Genomic DNA, 21,260 nt, shown 5'->3' on the forward strand with positions numbered 1-21,260 from the left:
GATTTGATTTGCACTCACCGGATGGCGCCACTAGTATCCGTCAGTGGTGCCAACTGTTAAAGTATAAAAATGATAGCTAAAATCATTTGGTGGACCGCATCTATGTTGACAATTAATGCAGAATCGTTAAAATAAAGAACTGACCTGAACTGTCATCAATGTCAAAAATTAGTTCAATGTTTTGATTTGATTGTCCATGTGCGAATTATGGGTTTTTAAGAATTTAATTAAAATTCAACACAATGGTTGAAACACCTAGCCCTTTTACTTGCAATATAAAAGATTTTATAATTGATGAAATAGCTTTAGAAGGACTAGAAGGCATTGGACTCGACTTATTATGGAGAAGACTAGAACAGCGTATTTCCTACCCTTTCTTGGAGAAAATGCAGCAAAGATGGTGGAATTTTATCGTAAATTGTGAACGCATTTCAATTTTTGAATTGCCCGTACCAATGCAGCATATCGATATTGTAGACCGGCTTTCAATAGTGCATCAACAAACTGGTTACCTCTTGGACCCTGTAAGTGGTGTTGTTTTTATTTGAAATCCGTTACATTTAATCAATAACCTTTATCATCATCTTTTTATGCCAAGGAATGTAAAAGTTTTAACCCTTAATATGGCAGTGGGAATATAATTCCCACCTTAATTAGAACTTGATTCCAATCTTTAGGTTGGTTCTCTAAATTAAAACGCCAAATTCTGAATATGGTTCTATACAATTAATCTCGTTACAAATCAGCTGTCAGAGATGATCCTAAAGGGAAAATAATAAAATAATACCTTACCAATATTATAATTACAGGACTTTTACCTTGATGGTGAGTTTGAGTACAATCCAGCTGAAGATGACTATGGATCATGTACACAATACGCTACACGGAAATTGTTGTCCAACGAAATCAGAGAGTTACCATACAAGACCATTATGTCTCAATATGGTGACAAATTGGTCCTGGTTGCCTCATTGGAGGAGAGATGGAAGGCTTTAGCGCCTAACTTACCCATGACATACATCAATTTACTGCCTAAAATAAACTATTGTTTATTGGAACTTATTGGCAGGTCCAGAGAAAATGTAAGTGTAACCAGTTTTTTTTTCTTTCGTCAAAATTTTCAAACCAGTTTGTTGAAACCAGTTGTATTTCAAAGTATGTAATACATTTTGTTGTATAATTTCTTTCAGGGCCAAATGACAACTGGAAAATCAAACTTGACGAAAATAGTAAAAGACTCAAAAATACTGTTCTATTACCGCAAGACGTTACAAGATTTGGACTTGGTCAGGGTGACTTATATCACACAAGTGACCGGAGGCAGAGCCGTAAAAGGCCTGTTACTTCGATTGAGACGATTCCACAAAGCAATTGTGCTAACAGTAGCCAAAACTGGGCTGATACGGGATCTTGTGGATTATTTAAAGGACCGTCCCAATTATTGTGAACCAGCTGAAAATGTTATCAAGAAGGGTCTAATGACACCACTGCAAAGTAAAAGATTTCAGAAAAAAGTCAATATATTTCAATTTGTAAGTACCTAATTATTTTACTTATTACAATTAATTAGGAAAAGTTGAAAATGAAATGAACAAAATAAGTATGAAAAAGACTAAGCATGGGCGCAGACCACCGACATTTAGTTGGCCGATAGTTTGGTCGGGCTGTTGATCAGTATGGAGATGTATGAAAGTGTGCACATCACACCGATTTGGTATCGGCCGATTCTTCATACAAATTAGAATCGGGTCCAACTACTAGCCAACTAAAAGTCGGTGGTCTGCACCTAGGCTAATAGGAAATAGATATTTATTGCTTGCTAATACTGGTAGAAATGTATGTTGACTTTGTTCACATTTTACAGGCAGATAAACTTGTCACAATAGGTGAATCAACAAATCCTAAAGTGAAACCCAAGCTACACCGAAGGCGATACATGTGCTTGGTCTCAAAAAGTGATGAGTCATCCGAATCTGAAGAGGAGGAAGTTATACCAAAGAAATGCCAATACAAAGTTGGTGTCAATCTAATGAGGCAGGCATACGAAAGATTTCTAGATGCCGGAAAGCATGGGTTGACACAAAATGACTTGGCCGAAATTTTGGGGGTAGAGTTTTATGTGAGCAGATCTCTTTGCAGAGTTTTCAGGAAGAAAAATATCGTCAGGGAATTTATTGAATACAAAGGCAAGCAAAGATTGGGGAGGTAAATAATATTTTTATAGCACTTATTTGGTTATTATATATTCTAAATTTATCATCATGTACTCGTCATATTTTCAGATATATTGCTATCGCTGCCACTTCGAAAATGGACAATACATTAGCAGAAGAGCAAGAGAAGTTAAAGAAATATCTTGAAGAAGGAAAAAATACAACAACCAAACGAAGCGACAGTTCAGACTCGGAACCTCTTGTACATAAAAAGAAGAGGAAACTCGAAAATAACGACGCTGAACAAACTGATGATATTACAGAAAATATCATAGAAATAAAGGAAATAGTCGACTCTAGCAATAGAAAACACCAACCCCATACAAAACAATCCCTTCGGCACATTAGATTTGCCAGCGGAATACTAAAAGTTCTTAACGAAAGAACATTCGTCATGGGGTACCAGACACTAAGTAATCATGTTTCCAAAGAAATCAACGAACCTCCTATGGACACTAAAGCAATGAAAATGTTTCTTCAAAATATGATGAATAAAGGACACATTAAAGTATTCAAAATGAAATTACCACGAATTCAAAATCAATACTCAATTCTATTATGTGCACCACATGTGCAAAAGACCGACCCCATAATAAGAGCTAAATACAAAGAAATTTTGTCAAGAGCCAGTTTTAACAGAGATTTGGCCGAGAAAAAGATGACTGGTGATAGACCAATATCACAATATGCATTCCCGCGGTTTGTAAAAGTACAAAAATTGCATGAATCTCTTATGACGATAGTGTATTTCAATGACATCAAGTCTGAAGACTCAAATTTGCCTCAAGGTTTCTTCAGCATGGAAAGTCTTTTACCAGAACTAACGGTTGGTGTGGCCTTAGGCCATATATCCAGTGAGGGAGTTATCGACATAGCCAAGCTAACTATTGACAACAGTATGTACTCATTAAAAATAAGTGAGGCACCAAAAGATGTACAAAGAAGCTTAATGAACTCTAGCAACTTGAATAGTTCACTACGCTGCAGTCTAAGAATACTAGGAACATTTGGACTGGTCCAGTTTGTGGCAGACTCATTTGAAGCTACTCGAATCCCAGACAATAACATGACGGTCAATGTTTTCTATCTAAACAAATTCGCCAAAATCATTGACACTTCAGGAGTTTGGCCTAGAAAAAATGATCCATATGAAGCCATGGAAAAAGAGTACCACTTTGATAGTTTTGAAGTTGTTCAAGACTTTTGGACCTCTGTTTATAACATTAGCCTCAACACGACAATAGAGCTACAAGACAGAAAAAAAGCCATAATAATCAAGACACCTACTCGCAGTAAAGAACAAGTAGAACAATTTGATAATGGAGAGCGGCACGGTGACGGTCTCGGGCCTTGTGGATACGACTCAAGTTATTACATGGACTTGCAGAGACTTTGGAAAGCCTACTGCATCAGATCTACAACAATGAAAATCAAAAAAATGAAACGAGTACACATCCCGAAATTAGAAAGGACTAAGAAACCCAGACTAGTAAAGAAAAAGACCAAAAAAGTTCAAGTGAAAAAATCAAAACCACAAGTGAATATTGAAAATGTAAAACCTATCAATATCAGACGAGATAAAAAGAGAATAACTGAAGTAACAACGTGGACATTTGAAGAGGATAGATTTTTGATGATGTGCAAAGCAGCATTGGTCATACTGAGCCCTGTTTCGCAACCTGGATCTCTCCAAGTTAGGAATCTCGCCGCAAAAGATATTTTAACAATCAACGACCCAAAAAAGACACTAAAAACGTGTCACAAAAGATCAGCGGTTATTGATTCAAATTCGACTTTAACACATGAGAAAAACTGGGTATTGAATGAAATAAGAAAACATAATAAACTGTTGGTCAGGTATGAAGGGCTGTTGAAAAAACTTAGAACCATGTACCCGACAAATATGGCTAAATATATAAGCGAAGCACGCGTGCCAATGATGGAACTGGTTTGGATTATTTACCATTTGTTGAAAAACATGTCACAGATTCAAGACATTCCATGCATTGCGATGAGCTTTGAAGAGTTCAACCGAAACTTTAATATAATTCCTGCTTCTGCTAACAAACGTCAAAATCTCTACAGGACTCCTCATGACGAAATTGTCCTTTCTACATTGAAAGAAGCGATGATGTTGACCGTGATGTTATCCTTCGACAGTGGGTTGACTAAGGAGGATGCTGCAACAATTTATGCTTATTTCGGGAAATTTACGGAACTCTTCTTGCGAACAGCAATTGAGCCGTTGAGAAAGTGTGGTGCGATCGCCGCCAAAGAGAAAATATTGAACAATCAGATGCACATCGTGGAATTAAACGATATAACGCAGTGCTCATATAGAATATCAGTTAACTATCAACGTAAGTGGGCAAGCAGGCTAAGCTCAGGTTTTGCCAGTTCTTTGGTTGATTGTCTAAATCAAAACGACAGTGAGGACCCAATAAAACCAGGATCTTATACTAACTGTTTTTGCTTCGAATTAAATTCTATAGGGGCTATAGAATTGGTTGCTATTACCGTACCAGTGATCACTGGACCATCCGGGTCTATAATGCAGGATGAGCAACTAAATGTCATTGATATCGAAACAAATTTCAAACTTAAGTCTGGGAAGTTGGGTTGGAAAAAGAAGAGCGATGCTCCGCTGGGAGATAAATACAAGGACATACAAATCAAACATGCATTGGAAGATCTTTCCAGGTAATTCTATATTCAAAGCATGTAATTAGTAACTGTACTATTATGTATACCACATTTTAAAATGATAATAAATAATTTCAGGCAATCCATCATTTATGAAAAAGATACATCCAAAATTTTAGACAAATTGGAATCAGATATTGTAATGTATGTGAAACAAAAAGGTGAAAAAGGTACCACGTTTGAAGGGCTGCAGGTATGTCTAGACGTTTTTATATAATTATCTCTGGAAATACTATATTTAGCTTATTCTAATTTATCATAATACAATTTACCTTGTTGCAGAAATCTTTGAACTGCGACAAAAATACGCTCATAAAAAATGTAACAGAATTGGAAGCTAAATACATCATGAAACGAGTGGGCTTCTACGAAAACATCNACAACATCTTGGTCCATGCAGATTTTACTGAGAAATGGACAATGCAAATCAAAGATAGTTCGATAATACCCATACCCTGGTTGACACTTGAATCGAAAATAAGAAGCGATATATTCCTCCAATGGGCTGGAGTGGTATTGAATAAGGTGTTTGAAAATCCTGGCTGTTCCGTATCATATTTATCAGAAAACTGTGAACTTATAACCGCTAGAGCAGTTCAAGACATTTGTGAAGTGTTACAAAAGTGTGCCTGTGTTACCCTAAATTGTTTGAAGCTGAAAGAACCAAGTCTATTCTCTGATGAAGATGACGTCATATCTGAAATGAGTGATTATAACCAATACGAATCCCCAAAAAATATCGTTGTCGTACCTGTAAATGATTGTCTTACTAAATTTTCATATATAAGAAAAATGATGTCAGATACATAGTACGGAAATTGCTGAAATGTAATATTAAATGCGAACGTTATGATTGCTCTACATCGTGTACAACGTACTTCAATTTAGAGCCGTCATGCGTCATTTGAAACATGCTGTATATTTAATCGTGTAAATAGAAAGCTGAAAGCTTTGTAACTTCTCAATATTATAATAATTTAAGATGTTACTTGATTTTATTTTATTTTTCCTTTGATGTATCATTTATTTAATTTATATCACGACATCACCTTTTTAGGCAACAGCTGCAGCAGTTATAGAATGTATCTTGAGGCTATAGCTTACCCCAAATAATAGTGGTTTTTAACAGCTTAATATTTTCATATTTAAAAAAATGAAGGATTTATATCGAGTTGCATATTTTTTGAACATTTATAATAAAAAAATATCCTAAGGCCGACCATTAGGAACAGGCTACTACAACGCCATCTGGAAGCAATTGACAAAAAGTAATATAGATGACCCAAGCTGAACTGTCCCACCAAACTCAATGACAGGGGGGCGCTACCATCGTTCAACTATATGGTTTCCAACATGGCAAAAATCGGAACCAGCGATCCGGTATTGACGGTGGCGCCCCACTGTCAATGTCATGCATAGGACAGTTCAGTATTTTGGAACTATAAATGTGTTGTATCTATCTGTCATTATAAATTCTATGACGAGGACGGGCGATCGATTGTCATTTATTTGGTAGTTTTTATTTTTTGTTACTGGCAAGAAGCATCTGAAACGCGTGTGAAGTGAGCCGAAGTAGGACAATCCAAAAATCGCCATTTTTACTTTAGTGAAGGGAGATTTTATATTTGTCAGGCTGGAGGACGAAGAATATTTTGAAAAAAGTGTGTCATTATATTTAATTTCTCGTAGCCGGGATTATTATTTGAAAAAGTCTTAGTATAATAGTGTGGTTTTATTTCTTACTAACGTTTGTATGTAGTGCTACTTCCCCATCGTAAGGTTGCTCGTTGGTGTGTCGCTTTAGCTAATTCGATGGCTATGATATCGAAATTGTAATCTAACGTGTCGCTTTGACATTCTCCGGGTCTGATAATATCGAGAAAGTGAGGCGACGCCGTTAGAAATGAGCAGGCCTCAAGGCGGACGCATACAAGTTCCTGATGACCTTAGAGAAATATTACTGGAGTTTACCATAAGTTACCTTCTGGAGCAACCGGGAGACGTGATCAACTACGCTGTTGAATTCTTCACAAGGTTACAGAACAACAGGACGACTACCATTGTGAGAGGCCCCGCTGCCGGCACGCCCGATGAGTCCATAATATCAGATGAAGAAGGTACTACTTTACACTTATTATTTAGACAAACAGTAACAGTCACGAGAATTTTGTCAGGATTACAAAGGTGGGTTTAGCTGGCCCCGTAGTGCTAGGGCGACATCATTTCATGTGATTGACCAATGTCCATGAGCAACTAGTTACATAGTTCACGCGCGACTTGCATGCCATAAAAATTGCACCAAATTCAGGCTATAATATCACCATGACTTATATGAATGCCATTTATAAATCCTAAGGCTTTATAATATGAAAATAGAATCATATAGAATGAACCTAAATATCACTAATAAATTAAGCTATGTATTGTGGGCAAATTTGATGGAATAGCAGTAAGCATTGCTATTCCAAACAGTTTTATTACACATGGTTGACCTAAATTTTTACATTTGCGAGCTCAATGGGTTAAGATTTTGGTGATTGAATTCAATTTAGTTTGATTCAACTAGCTCAGATTTACAGCTTAACTCCTTTGACTCTTATCATTATAATCTTTATAAATAAAATCTTCATTATTCTTGGTTTTGTATAATTCTAAAGAACAAAATTCTTCACAGAAACAATTCCACTATTTAAAGTATCCTCAGATCATAAGCTTGATAAAAAAATATTTATAAATACTCTCTCTACTATAGCCAGCAGTAGTAATCTTTCGATGTTTGGCACACTGCCATTACAGTTTCAATGATATAACTTTATTTACGTTATTATACAAGTTTTTACTGAATATTGTCGCCTGTTGCCAAGTGATAAATAAATTGGACAGGACAGTTATTGTTAGTTTATATGACAAAAGTGATTCTGTACAATCAGTTCAAGAAGGAATTGATTAATTACAATTCCATGAATCCATGATCGTAGACAAAAACAGATAATTTTTTTTATCAATTTAGTATTTCCCAAGCTTATATTTCAAATGATACTAACATGTTTTAAGAAACTAAAAGAATGCAAGGTTTTGAGTGTACATTTTGGAGAGGCATAAATTTTCAGTGTTTACTACACACTGATCCCATTTGTGTGTTTGTTTTTTAATGCTTTGAAGTTGCGTGATGACGAGATTGGCTTATTTTTCCCATGTCCGCGGCTGACGGTAACATTGTGAACAGAAACAGATGTTGGCCTTTTTTACGCATGTGTTACATAAAATTAGTTGGGAGTACGTAATGGCAGGTAGCAAAGAATCTATTACAATGAAATCTACAGGTGCTAACCAGACCTTGAGTTGTATTTGCGCAAGAGATGTTTCTGTTTCATTGTTAGTGTACGAGTACATACTTAGTTGGAGTAAGATGATCATTACACCACGCATTTACTGGTTAATGACTCATTTTGAGAAATGTCTTTGTTTTTTCTTCATGAAGCTGTTTTTCTTATGTGTGTAAGGAAACCATTGTTTCGTACCACATTTCCAAGTGTTAAGGCCATTTGCTGCAAACATCTATTAACTATTATGTGATGTCATAGTTTACAAGCTTACATTCAGTATGTTCAACATTTTAAATAGATTATACTATGAATTATACATGACAGTAGAGATTAGTTACTGATATCTCACACTTAAAGTTGGTAACTACCTCCAGTTACAAAGCAAACAAAACCTTAATATAGAACTTGATTTTGCGCAACATTCCATAATAATCTTTGAACTAGAATCTAGGCTGCATTCTTAACCATTATAAATTGATTTTTATGGTATTTCTAAGCGCTTATCTGGCTAGGCAAAGAACAATTAACTATATTTTTGATTCACTACTAAGTAATATTACATTTGACTAGAATTTCAACAACTATCAAATACCTACTTATTTGAGTAGGTACCTACCAACAAACATTTTAGACACAGATTTACAAAACCACAGATGTTTAGAATACCTACCTAAATAATCTTATTAAAATGAAATAGGATCAAAATTCAAAAACCTAATTGGAAAATAATTGAAATTAAAAGTTTATTCAGATTCTGTTTACAGACATACCATTTGCCTATTAGTTGCATTTGTAGATCACAAGCCTACTTGATATCAAAACAACTTGATATCTGTATCAGATTAATTGACCTCTATTGCAATGACATAAAACATAACTTGGTTTGTGTGATTTATAAGTACTTCTAATGTGGAGTGAAAGCAGTTACCCATGACCATTGATTCAATGAACTCATGATAAGCCTTGGAAGTTTTGATTAAAATAAGTACCTACATAGGTATAGAAATGGATTAGTTAGTTATACTTACTTTTAATCCGAGTGTGACGCCAATCGATCTAAATCTACAGGGCTAAGCCTAAAGCCGCAAGTTCTGCTGTCATACATAATTAAAATCCCAATTAATGTACAAAAGTTTTGTTTATCTCATTTTAGCAATATTATCACTAATGTGCTCTACAGAAAATTGCTCAGGTGACGACCAAATGGTGCAGTTAAACGCTAACTGAATAATTCCCAAAACGTCCTTTTGCCGGAGATATCGTCAGGACTAGCAAATACGCTACGCCCCGTTTATTTGCTTCAGTTTTCCCGTTTTAGCTCCGCAATAATGACAACCTTGTGTACTCTTGTATATATTACGATCAAAGATGTAGGACGGAGCTAAGTTGCGTTCCGGCCTTGAACTTCTGGGCAGAGTGTAGCGATCGTTGTAAATGACCCTTACTGATCATATTACTTACCTTATCTCCGGGGATAACGCGATTACAGTAGATGTTTTTAATATTTACTGAATGAGGTCATTTGCTGGAATACATATTCTAAAAGCACCACGTAAATCGGCGCGCCGTCATTGCATGTATGTATATTCGTATATTCGTTTCAGCCAAATGACGTCCACTGCTGGACAAAGGCCTCCCCCAAGGTTTTCCACAATGAACGGTCCTGCGCTGCCCGCATCCAGGCTCTTCCCGCGACCTTTACCAGATCGTCGGTCCACCTAGTAGGAGGCCTGCCCACGCTACGCTGTGGAGCTATGCTCGGAGTTTCCCTGCGTGATCGAATCAGAAATGAGGAGATCCGTAGGAGAACCAAAGTAACCGACATAGCTCGCAGAATTGCTAAAATCAAGTGGCAGTGGGCGGGGCACATAGCTCGTAGAGACGATGGCCGTTGGGGCAGGAAAGTTCTCGAGTGGCGACCACGGGCTGGAAAACGTAGCGTGGGCATGTATGTATGTGATGAGAAATTTATTTGGAAGTGAAAACATAAATGTCGGTTTATGATTGTTCTCACACCGTAAAACGCTGAAATTGGCTCTTACTAACTTAATAAATTCCACATTACAAGCTTTTATGTATCGTTAAAATCGTTAAGGATGCAGTTATAGTTTTATAGTGCATCCTTTTATGGTATGAAATCTACTCTTTGTTTACGGTGCGTGCTAATAGGCACCTAGTTACCTGTTATCGATTGGTTTTATTGCACTCAAGCGCAGCTAGGTAATGTAATAAGCGTAAGTAGACGAATCTGTGATATAAAGAGACTAAAGTGTATTCCGGTAAAACAAACATCCCATAAAAGGCACGGCTGGCCCGGGTCGCGATGTTTAGTTTCCAAATGTTATTTTAGGTGCTGGGTACTGAGGTACACAGTTTACATGAACTGTGACGTCCTTAAGTTACTCGTAGCATTGGGAAGTCAAAATCTATTCGCGGCTTGGCCACTGTCAGACGTCACTTCGAGTCTGACATGCCAAGACGCGTCTCCAACGTGCGTTGCGTGCTCCGAGCGCTTGTTTTCATTTCGCGACTGCATTTAAATCGCAAGATGCGTTTGCGGCTCCGCATTAATGGTTATTTTTCTTGCAAGCTCTTCCAAACCCAATAAAGATTTAAATAGACTTGAAATTGGTGCAAACTATCAAAATTCATCCCCATCGTCGCAATCAGCTAGCTTACCTCTAGAAGACTTAGTTTAGGAACATAGAGCCACATTACACATAGTCCATCTTGTGTTCTCTGACAATGTCTGATGTCAACTTGTCTGAACAGAGCCGCCAGTGGCGCGCTTCAACAACCGTCGTAAGTCGGTCTTCGCCGAGACCTACGACCCGGAGGAGGATGACTCTGACGAGGGAGCCCCCGCCGTGTTCCCCAAGTCGGATGCCCAGCGCGCCCGGCTGGCGGAGGCGGTGCGAGGCATCCTGCTGTTCCGTTCGCTGGACGCACAGCAGATGCAGCAGGTAAGAACTACTGATTGCATCCTACGTTTCAGCCAAATGACTACTACCAGCACTGGACATTGTCCAGACAAAGGCCTCCCTCAGTGATTTCCATAACGAACTGCGCTGCCCGCATCCAGGGTCTTCTCGCGACCTTCACCAGGTCGTCGGTCCACCTAGTGGGAGGCCTGCCCACGCTTACGTCTTCCGGTCCGTGGTCGCCACTCGAAAACTTTTCTGCCCCAACCCAACGGCAATCGTCTCTACGAGCTATGTGGTTACGACGTCCACTGCTGAAAGTAGGCCTTCCCCAATGATTCTCAGATCAGCCGTAAATGACTGCAGTACTCCAAACTCCAAGTGTCCCTAATTACTAAGGCTTCAGATTCCACCCTCTTCGTATCTCTGAAAGTCGTAATCAGCGAAATAGTGATGTGATTTTGTTTATATGACTCCTCTATGTAAAGCTAACTTATTACCTCTGAATCCACAATAACAAAGTTTGACATTGAAAGGAAATTTTATTAGCTGTTACGTCAATAATCGTAAATAAAACAACAATAATAGCATTTAATAGCTCATAATTGGTTTCCGCAGCTGGGCAGAGACCTCCTACTGAGTTCCGTCGTTAGATAAAAAACAGAAGTTATATTTATAGAAATATGTATGTTTCATCTTACTTTTGGACCTTTGAAAACTCGATTCATGAAAAAATAATTTATCAGTCATTAAAATTACTTAAAAACACCTCATTATAAATACAACTTAATAAAGATTGCTTTTACCGATCTGAAACACCTTAATGCAAACCTTGGCCACAAAGTTTGTCCAAGATACATAGGCCGCAATTTGCCCAACGTTTGCTAACCACATTTTCTCCAACGTTCGCTCTATCGCGAGCAGCATTGTAACCATAATGTATGTATCCAGGTGTTGGACGCCATGTTTGAGAAACGCGCCGAGCCTGGCGAGTACGTGATCCGGCAGGGCGATGACGGCGACAACTTCTACGTCATCGAGAACGGCGTGTTTGACGTGCTCGTCACCGGCGACGACCGTGTGGAGAAGGTGAGCTCTATGTTTATTCTTGTAAGGACTATAATCCTAAATCTTGTGTAGCTACGATGTTTCTGGCCACCGGCGTTTTTTCTATGCCGGCGACGACCGTGTAGAGAAGGTGAGCTCTATGTTTATTGCTGTAGGACCTATACAGGGTGTTAGGTAAATGGGTATATGAGCCGACACTAGCCCATGTTAACATGGGCATATAAATGGTATGGTGAAGTCAGAAAATTGATATCTTCATTTTAATTATTTTAATTTTCATGTAAATCGGATTTTATCAAATATATTTTGTATGAAAATAAAAATAAAAAAAATGACGATATCAAATTTCTGACTTCACCATACCATTTATATGCCCATGTTAACATGGGCTAGTGTCGGCTCATATACCCATTTACCTAACACCCTGTATTCCTAAATCTTATGTAGCTAGGTNTAAAAAAAATGACGATATCAAATTTCTGACTTCACCATACCATTTATATGCCCATGTTAACATGGGCTAGTGTCGGCTCATATACCCATTTACCTAACACCCTGTATTCCTAAATCTTATGTAGCTAGGTTGTGATGGTCACCGGCGATGACCGTGTGGAGAAGGTGAGCTCTATTGTCATTGGTGTAGGGACTATATTCCTAAGCCTAGGCGCAGACCACCGACTTTTAGTGGACCGATAGTTGGGACGCTGTTAATCAGTATGGAGATGTATGAAAGTGCGCACATTACACCGATTTGGTATCGGCCGGACCCAACTATCGGCCAACTGAAAATCAGTGGTCTGCGCCTAGGCTTAATCTTGAACCACTACTATGTTGCTGGCTTGCTGGTCACCGACGATGACCAACTGGGGAAGGTGAGCTCTATCTCCATTGGTGCAGGGACTATGTTCCTAAATCTTGTGTAGACATGATTTACAGCTCGACCAACTATAAAACGCATACAGTGGTGTTGGTACAATTTCTATTGGGCAACTGTACCTATGGGACATAGCCATGTAGCATACTCATTACCTGAACTAGCTTCTATCCGTGACTTCGCCCGCGTGATATTTTCTGTCACAGAGAGTCATTATAGTCCTTTCATATGACGCCATTATGGCGTAAATACTGTACGTACTTTTTTATGAACTTGTAATGTGCGCGTAATATGAACACTACATAATTTATGTTTAAATTTTCATACCACTTATCGTGAACTTTATACAAGCCTCCATCTCCCATTTCACCAGTTATGTATAAAATGTGGTTTTTACGCATCAGGGTATTGCGGTTTATCGTTGTAACGTGAACGGCATGCATTATCGGAGCTTCATATAACGTACTTTAACGAATTGCTTTTAATGCTTTTATAAAATTATTTATTTATTCGTGGTTTGTTTTATAAAGCGAAGCTTAAAGTAGCATTGATTGATCGATTTTCAATTAGTACTAGGCTAGAGCCAATTACAGTATCGATGGAGTGTTGATTTTAACTTAATTCATACTTTACTATTTCCTAATTGACTGTTATTCGTGTTCATTGAAAGAAAACTTTCTTTCTTACTTATTGTCGTCGTCGTCTCGAACTCGTAGAAAGAGTTTGTATTTTATTTTTAGTTTCTTCTTACTATTTAGTTTAATAGTTACTTCACTCTTGTAGCAGAGTTTTGGGCTGACACTGTAGGTTTGTTGGCGACACGTCAAGAAGAAGAAGACTTATGCCCGTTTTTACCATCAATCCCTAATTTTTAAGTGACCCCTATGAAAATAAAATTCCTTTTATGTGTTGCCACTTAAAAATTAGGGATTGATGGTGAAAATGTGCATTAGTTTCTATGTTATTCTATTAATGGATAATCCTTCACAGTTTTGATTCTTGTTGATCGATACTTCATATTCCTTACAAATTGCTCTCGATCCGAATGGCGCCCACATTGTAGTAACCTACGCATTGTGTGCACGGATGCATCGTTTAATGGCATTACTCTNAAAATGACGATATCAAATTTCTGACTTCACCATACCATTTATATGCCCATGTTAACATGGGCTAGTGTCGGCTCATATACCCATTTACCTAACACCCTGTATTCCTAAATCTTATGTAGCTAGGTTGTGATGGTCACCGGCGATGACCGTGTGGAAAAGGTGAACTCTATTGTCATTGGTGTAGGGACTATATTCCTAAGCCTAGGCGCAGACCACCGACTTTTAGTGGACCGATAGTTGGGGCGCGCTGTTAATCAGTATGGAGATGTATGAAAGCACATTACACCGATTTGGTATCAGCCGATTCTTCAAATTAGAATCGGACCCAACTATCGGCCAACTAAAAATCAGTGGTCTGCGCCTAGGCTTAATCTTGAGCAGCTACTATGTTGCTGGCTTGCTGGTCACCGACGATGACCGCCTGAAGAAGGTTAGCTATGTTCATTGGTGCAGGGACCATGTTCCTAAATCTTATGTAGACATGATTTACAGCTCGACCAACTATAAAACTCAAACAGTACTGTTGGCTGTTATTGGGCAACTGATCCTAAGGGACGTAGCCATGTAGCATACTCATTACCTGTACCAGCTTCTGTCAGTGACTTCGCCCGCGTGATATTTTCTGTCTCAGAAAATAATTATTGTCCTTTTATTGAGACGCGTTATTCCATATGCCTTAATAAATACTGTACATAATCTGCTTTTGTATACGTTAGTTTCTTACTGTTACATAGTAAATGTGTTTAAATTTTCATACCACTTATCGTGGGCTTTATACAAGCCTTCCATCTCCCATTTCACCAGTTATGTATAAAATGTGGTTTTTACGCATCAGGGTATTGCGGTTTATCGTTGTAACGTGAACGGCATGCATTATCGGAGCTTCATATAACGTACTTTGACGAATTGCTTTTAATGCTTTTATAAAATTATTTATTTATTCGTTGTTTGTTTTATAAAGCGAAGCTTAAAATAGCATTGATTGATCGATTTTCAATTAGTACTAGGCTAGAGCCAATTACAGTATCGATGGAGTGTTGATTTTAACTTAATTCATACTTTACTATTTCCTAATTGACTGTTATTCGTGTTCATTGAAAGAAAACTTTCTTTCATACTTATTGTCATCGTCTCGAACTCGTAGAAAGAGTTTGTATTTTATTTTTAGTTTCTTCTTACTATTTAGTTTAATAGTTAGTTCACTCTTGTAGCAGAGTTTTGGGCTGACACTGTAGGTTTGTTGGCGACACGTCAAGAAGAAGAAGACTTATGCCCGTTTTCACCATCAATCCCTAATTTTTAAGTGACCCCTATTAAAATAAAATTCCTTTTATGTGTTGCCACTTAAAAATTAGGGATTGATGGTGAAAACGGGCATTAGTTTCTATGTTATTCTATTAATGGATAAAGTTCACAGTTTTGATTCTTGTTGATCGATTTCGATAGTTCATATTCCTTACAAATTGCTCTCGATCCGAATGGCGCCCACATTGTAGTAACCTACGCATTGTGTGCACGGATGCATCGTTTAATGGCATTACTCTCTCTGACCCATTTCCATAGCACCGATAAACTTGCTCGTAGCGTAGGTATTGCTTGATGCACTCACGAGCATTTTAACCATGAATGAAGTTAGTGTAAATGAATTCATTTTAATTTTCACATTTGGTCATTTGCCTAATGGATATTTTGTATGTTCCTGTGTGACGAGCATCCTGTATGTCATTTATTATTAGGTACAGTTAGCGTCAAATATTTCGTGACTTCTAAAGTGACCATAAAGTTAACAGCACAAAGACGTGTTGCGAACTTTTTGGATACTTTAGGTGTCACAAACTATTTGACGCTGACTGTACTGTTTATACGCAAATTGGAGGAATCGCTATTAAAATCATCGCTTGATGTTGAAATCGCGTCATACTTTCTAGTTTCAACGAGGCATGCCATAGATTCCTGTTGCATGTTGTGATCGGATTAAGGTGAGTTAGACTACACTCTAGTCTATTACTTCTATGTAAGGTAACGTTCTTACGAATGAATGGTACAATACAGATACAAAAAGTTTTGTGTTTGGTTCGTGAAAGGGGTTACAGGAGGTAGAGTGGCTCGTTGTTCTATGATCTAGTAATCTAGTGATCTAGTAAATTGGCTTTCCTTGGTCAGTTTCTTCATTGATATTCGATCTGTAACATCTTTTTAGACCCAGACACCCAGTAGTGGGTCGCGAGCGAACATTGAGTGGGCCCTGCTGTAGAACGACACACCACCCTACCGATCCAACCACTGGGCAGCAAGCGAAATTTCCTATAGATGGGTCCCGAGTTTGGGAACTTGTATTAGATGAGTCGTAGCCCAGTCAACTTTGGGAACCACTGCTTTAGTCTATACTCACCTTTTTACTCCGTTTTCTNGTCGTCGTTTTCTTGGTCAGTTTCTTCATTGATATTCGACCTGTAACATCTTTTTAGACCTATTCTCTAGTGTTTTATTACAGAAAGTGTGGAAATCTAGCATTGACAAGATCAATAACTTGCAAGATTGTCGCCCTTTGTGAAGCCTCGTAAATTATCACTCATTGTCTTTTTTGTATCGGTTTCCTTAGCATAATAACAGCTCCAATCAGTACTTCCTGTTCGAGTTGAGACAATATCCTACTCCCGATTTACTAGAGCGAAAATACCGCGTTAGTTCCGCTTTTCGCACAAATAGTGGGCTCTTTTTCGCAATAACTAATGATCATTACCTTTGATTACTCAATAAAAGAAACTGAAGGCTGATATTATAACTGTTAAGTTAAATGTTAATAGCTAATTACTGGCTATAAGGGATAATCGTTTTATCGCTCTATTTACAGTGTTATAGTTTAGAATTTAAAATGGATTCATATTATTACTTAAATAAGTTGATCATGTCATCAGCTTACCTCAGTGGGTAAACAGTTGAGTTCGCAAACTGGTAGCAACATCTGAAGTCTCATTTGGACAGTTTATGTGCTAATTTCTATTATCTACCAACCACCAATCAGTTTCCGCCTTCCTGTAGCTTGACATGTGCATACAGTCGACATGCTACTAGTATAATCACAGATTTTACCAAAATAGTCCCTATAATAACGACATAGATGCCAAATTTTCAACTAGTCTTCAAATGTATCTCTCCTTTCCTTGCGTAACATTGTACAGTCCAGCACATCAACATTAACAATAATAACAATATTATCCCAAAATGGCTATCATAACCCCATAAGATATGTTTATCTAACAGCCTCTGTCCCCACACAAGTGTTACTCGTACTGCTACCAGTTTCCACCTTTATTTAACACTAGCTTTCCGCCCGCGGCTTCGCCCGCGTGGAATTTTGTCTGTCACAGAAAAACTTNCGTTTTCTTGGTCAGTTTCTTCATTGATATTCGACCTATAACATCTTTTTAGACCCATTCTCTAGTGTTTTATTACAGAAATTTCAGTAAGATCGTGTGGAAATCTAGCATTGACAAGATCAATAACTTGCAAGATTGTCGCCCTTTGTGAAGCCTCGTAAATTATCACTCATTGTCTTTTTTGTATCGGTTTCCTTAGCATAATAACAGCTCCAATCAGTACTTCCTGTTCGAGTTGAGACAATATCCTACTCCCTATTTACTAGAGCGAAAATACCGCGTTAGTTCCGCTTTTCGCACAAATAGTGGGCTCTTTTTCGCAATAACTAATGATCATTACCTTTGATTACTCAATAAAAGAAACTGAAGGCTGATATAACTGTTAAGTTAATAGCTAATTACTAGCTATAAAGGATAATCGTTTTATCGCTGAATTTACAGTGTTATAGTTTAGTATTTATAATGAAAGTAATCAAAATATATTATGTGCTTATTATCCACTGCGGTATCAGTACTCAACGTTCGAATAATCTTTAGTGCGTTCGTTTCAGCTGAATACTGCTGGACAAAGGCCTCCCCCAATCTTTAGTACTACGCAAGCAATGTAAACTGTTTACATTATGACGTCGCTGCTCCCATCATTGCTGTCGCGAGCAATGTGTTCTGTTTTTGGGCATATTACTGCGACACCGGCCCCGCCCATTTTTCACATCTCCCTTTAGTTTCTGTGATTTGTGATTACAACAGTAGTTTTTCTAAAATAGCTCCTATTGAAAACTACATAAGATGTATTTACACACAGGTGGTGCACACATACGAAGGCTCCGGTTCCTTCGGCGAGCTGGCGCTAATGTACAACATGCCTCGTGCGGCCTCGGTGCGAGCCCAGACGCCCGGCGCTCTCTGGGCCATGGACCGCCACACCTTCCGCCGTATCCTGCTCAAGAGCGCCTTCAAGAAGCGCAAGCTGTATGAAGAGCTCCTGGACAAAGTGCCCATGCTGAAGGCGCTGCAGGTACGCGACTCTGAACCCTCCACAGCCGACACAAGGCGCACAGTCCTCTGACCGCCGCATCTCAAGAGCGCCTTCAAGAAGCGCCTGTACGAGGAGCTGCTGGACAAGGTGCCCATGCTGAAGGCGCTGCAGGTACGCGACTCTGAACCCTCCACAGCCGACACTAGGCGCACAGTCCTCTGACCGCCGCATCTCAAGGGCGCCTTCAAGAAGCGCCTGTACGAGGAGTTGCTGGACAAAGTGCCCATGCTGAAGGCGCTGCAGGTACGCCACTCTGAACCCTCCACAGCTGACATAAGGCGCACAGTACTCTGACCGCCGCATCTCAAGAGCGCCTACGAGAAGCGCAAGCTGTATGAAGAGCTCCTGGACAAAGTGCCCATGCTGAAGGCGCTGCAGGTACGCGACTCTGAACCCTCCACAGCCGTCACTAGGCGCACAGTCCTCTAACCGCCGCATCTCAAGAGCGCCTTCAAGAAGCGCAAACTGTACTCACTAAAATGACTTGTTTCGTCTTGTCGTGACACTTTATTGCATAAACAGCAGCTAACTCTGTCTGTAGCCTTAACTAAACACCTTGCAGCAGCTTGTCTATAACATGGGTTTTTTACTTTGCTAGGTTTCTTTCTATGTATATTCCATAGATGACACGTATTTGGTGCCAGCTTTTCTATGGCGAATCGCAATAGACCAAAATTTTTGGAGTGCTTTGAACTTTCAGCCATAGGACGATACACGAAGAAAAGGAGTCATACCACATAGAATATAGTCTGGTGAATAATGAAATGCGAGAGGTTATTGCCACATATAGTTAAATAGTACTTTCACAAAATATTTGTTTGCAATTAATATTATTCCTACTGGTTAAATTCGGTACCTTATATATCACTACAATTTGCGACTATGACATACATATTTTACTGCCCAAATATCAGATTTTGGACTCGCTCCAAAGCATCTGAATATTGCTTTTGTTTATAAACTGCTTTTGGGTGTATCGTTGAACAAGGAACGAATATTATAATAACTTAATATCTGGTTTGTTGAGGTAGATCAGAAATTGAATAGAATTAAAAAGCCATCGAATTATTGTCAAAATTGTGCAAAAGTAATAAATACACTACAATAATCAAAAAGATAAGATAAATAGGTAGAAATATCTGATGTTAAATCTTGTATTTCAACTTTAACAAATGTTTTTAGTCCAATTAATTAAGTAATGTTAGATTTGGATATAATGTACAGTCGTCGGCACATCAGAATGTTACAAATTCGTTCTTAGTACAAATACGTAAGAAGCACGAGTTTCGCTTGAAGTGCCGTTCCCTGTGCGTATGTAGGTGTACTAAATATTAGAAGCGATGACGTATTAACAAAACAGTTCTGGATTTAGTGTACAGCTGTCACCCATGTGCCGTAAAACTGCTGGGAATCGCTGGCGAGCTAAATAACTCCTATATCAAACGTCTGTTATATGGAACTACTAATTATAATCCGTTCTACATGTGGCATGCCGTGTGGTGACGGCAGAGTAGAATACATTTGTCACCAACCCCTACTCTTCCCAAGGGTGTCGTAAGAGGCGACTTAGGGACTACACATCAAACAGAGAATGGGCAGCAGCGCTCTCTGAAAAACATCAATCTTCTTCTTCATCAATCTTTTAAACTGCGATCTCCAACCCGCCTGCCAAGCGTGGAGATTATGGCAAAACCCTCCACTATAGTGGAGGAGGCTCATAGTCCAGCAGTGGACTGTAAACGGCTGTTGATGATGATAGTAATCTTGTACAAGGCTTGCTCAGTTATAGTTTGGACTTGATAACACAGTGTATAATGTCCATTAAGATATAAAGTTCTTTTAAAGATCAAAACCCGTAGCGTAGACGTGAGTAACAATAAAATTCTTTGTAAAACATAATACAAAGCAAAATTGCCCTATCGCGTTCGTTATTTTATTTGGCCAAATGTCCAAATATATACAACGTTATTAGGAAATATTAGTAGCAAACTTGTAAGCCTACAGGAAGTGACGCCGGCCGCTAGTCTTGATAATCCACACTCCCCCAACTTTTTCATACATGACTGATTGGCCTCGATGCTCATCGTCCCGAAAATTTTACCGAACTTACAACAATCGATATGCTCAGTCGACGGCACTTAAGCTATACATTCTTGTTGCAAAATCGCACCTATTGCAACTACTTAAGATGCTACAGTGTTTAGGTTGATGTGACGTGTGTACAAGCAACGCGGGGTTACTGTGGTGTGTCAAATTTAAACTTAATACTTTTTAGCCGCTTAATATTTTCTTGTAAGTTAGGCCAATTTAAAACAAATCTCATATTTCTCCTCATCTCTTAGGCTGAGTTGCACCACCTAACTTTGACCGTAACTATAACAATAACCGGAGCTTTGTATGGAGATTGACAGATTTTTGTCTTTTTTTAAAGTAACACGGTGTCACCCTGCCTAAGAAAAATTAAGTTTCTAATCTATTTCTTCATTCACTCATTTTGTGCTAGGTTCAAGGTTTATCTGCTGACCACAGTGCATAATATATGAATAGAAAAATCTTAAGTTCAGTTCACACTAAAACCGGTTTTAAAACAATAGATAATTATGTCATCTAAGGCCCACTTTTATCTG

General features: G+C 38.5%; 2 protein-coding genes across 5 annotated transcripts in view; both read left to right on the forward strand.

The window, feature by feature from the left end:
• Positions 1-160: 160 nt before the first annotated feature.
• On the forward strand, positions 161-5,743 carry LOC114363656 (uncharacterized). Its single transcript, XM_028319452.1, has 7 exons — positions 161-524; positions 810-1,082; positions 1,191-1,532; positions 1,865-2,205; positions 2,283-4,913; positions 4,995-5,109; positions 5,199-5,743. The coding sequence occupies exons 1-7, from the start codon at positions 243-245 to the stop codon at positions 5,724-5,726; spliced, it is 4,512 nt and encodes a 1,503-aa protein (XP_028175253.1). The 5' UTR covers positions 161-242; the 3' UTR covers positions 5,727-5,743.
• Positions 5,744-6,465: 722 nt separating this feature from the next.
• The window catches only part of Pka-R2 (cAMP-dependent protein kinase type II regulatory subunit), a 32,715-nt gene continuing 17,920 nt past the window's right edge, over positions 6,466-21,260 (forward strand). For 2 of the 4 annotated variants that reach the window (XM_028319468.1, XM_028319469.1), the window contains exons 1-3: positions 6,474-7,033; positions 11,015-11,205; positions 12,115-12,252. In XM_028319468.1, the coding sequence (XP_028175269.1) occupies positions 6,820-7,033; positions 11,015-11,205; positions 12,115-12,252 (543 nt within the window). In that variant the 5' untranslated portion in view covers positions 6,474-6,819. Of the gene's footprint in view, positions 7,034-11,014; positions 11,206-12,114; positions 12,253-18,399; positions 18,613-18,987; positions 19,012-21,260 lie in introns of all 4 variants that reach the window. The other 2 variants (XM_028319471.1, XM_028319470.1) reach the window with 2 other exon arrangements.

This window comes from Ostrinia furnacalis, unplaced genomic scaffold (assembly GCF_004193835.3).
Source record: "Ostrinia furnacalis isolate ACB-3 unplaced genomic scaffold, ASM419383v2 OfSCF7182, whole genome shotgun sequence".
NCBI classification, from domain to species: Eukaryota; Metazoa; Arthropoda; class Insecta; order Lepidoptera; family Crambidae; genus Ostrinia; species Ostrinia furnacalis.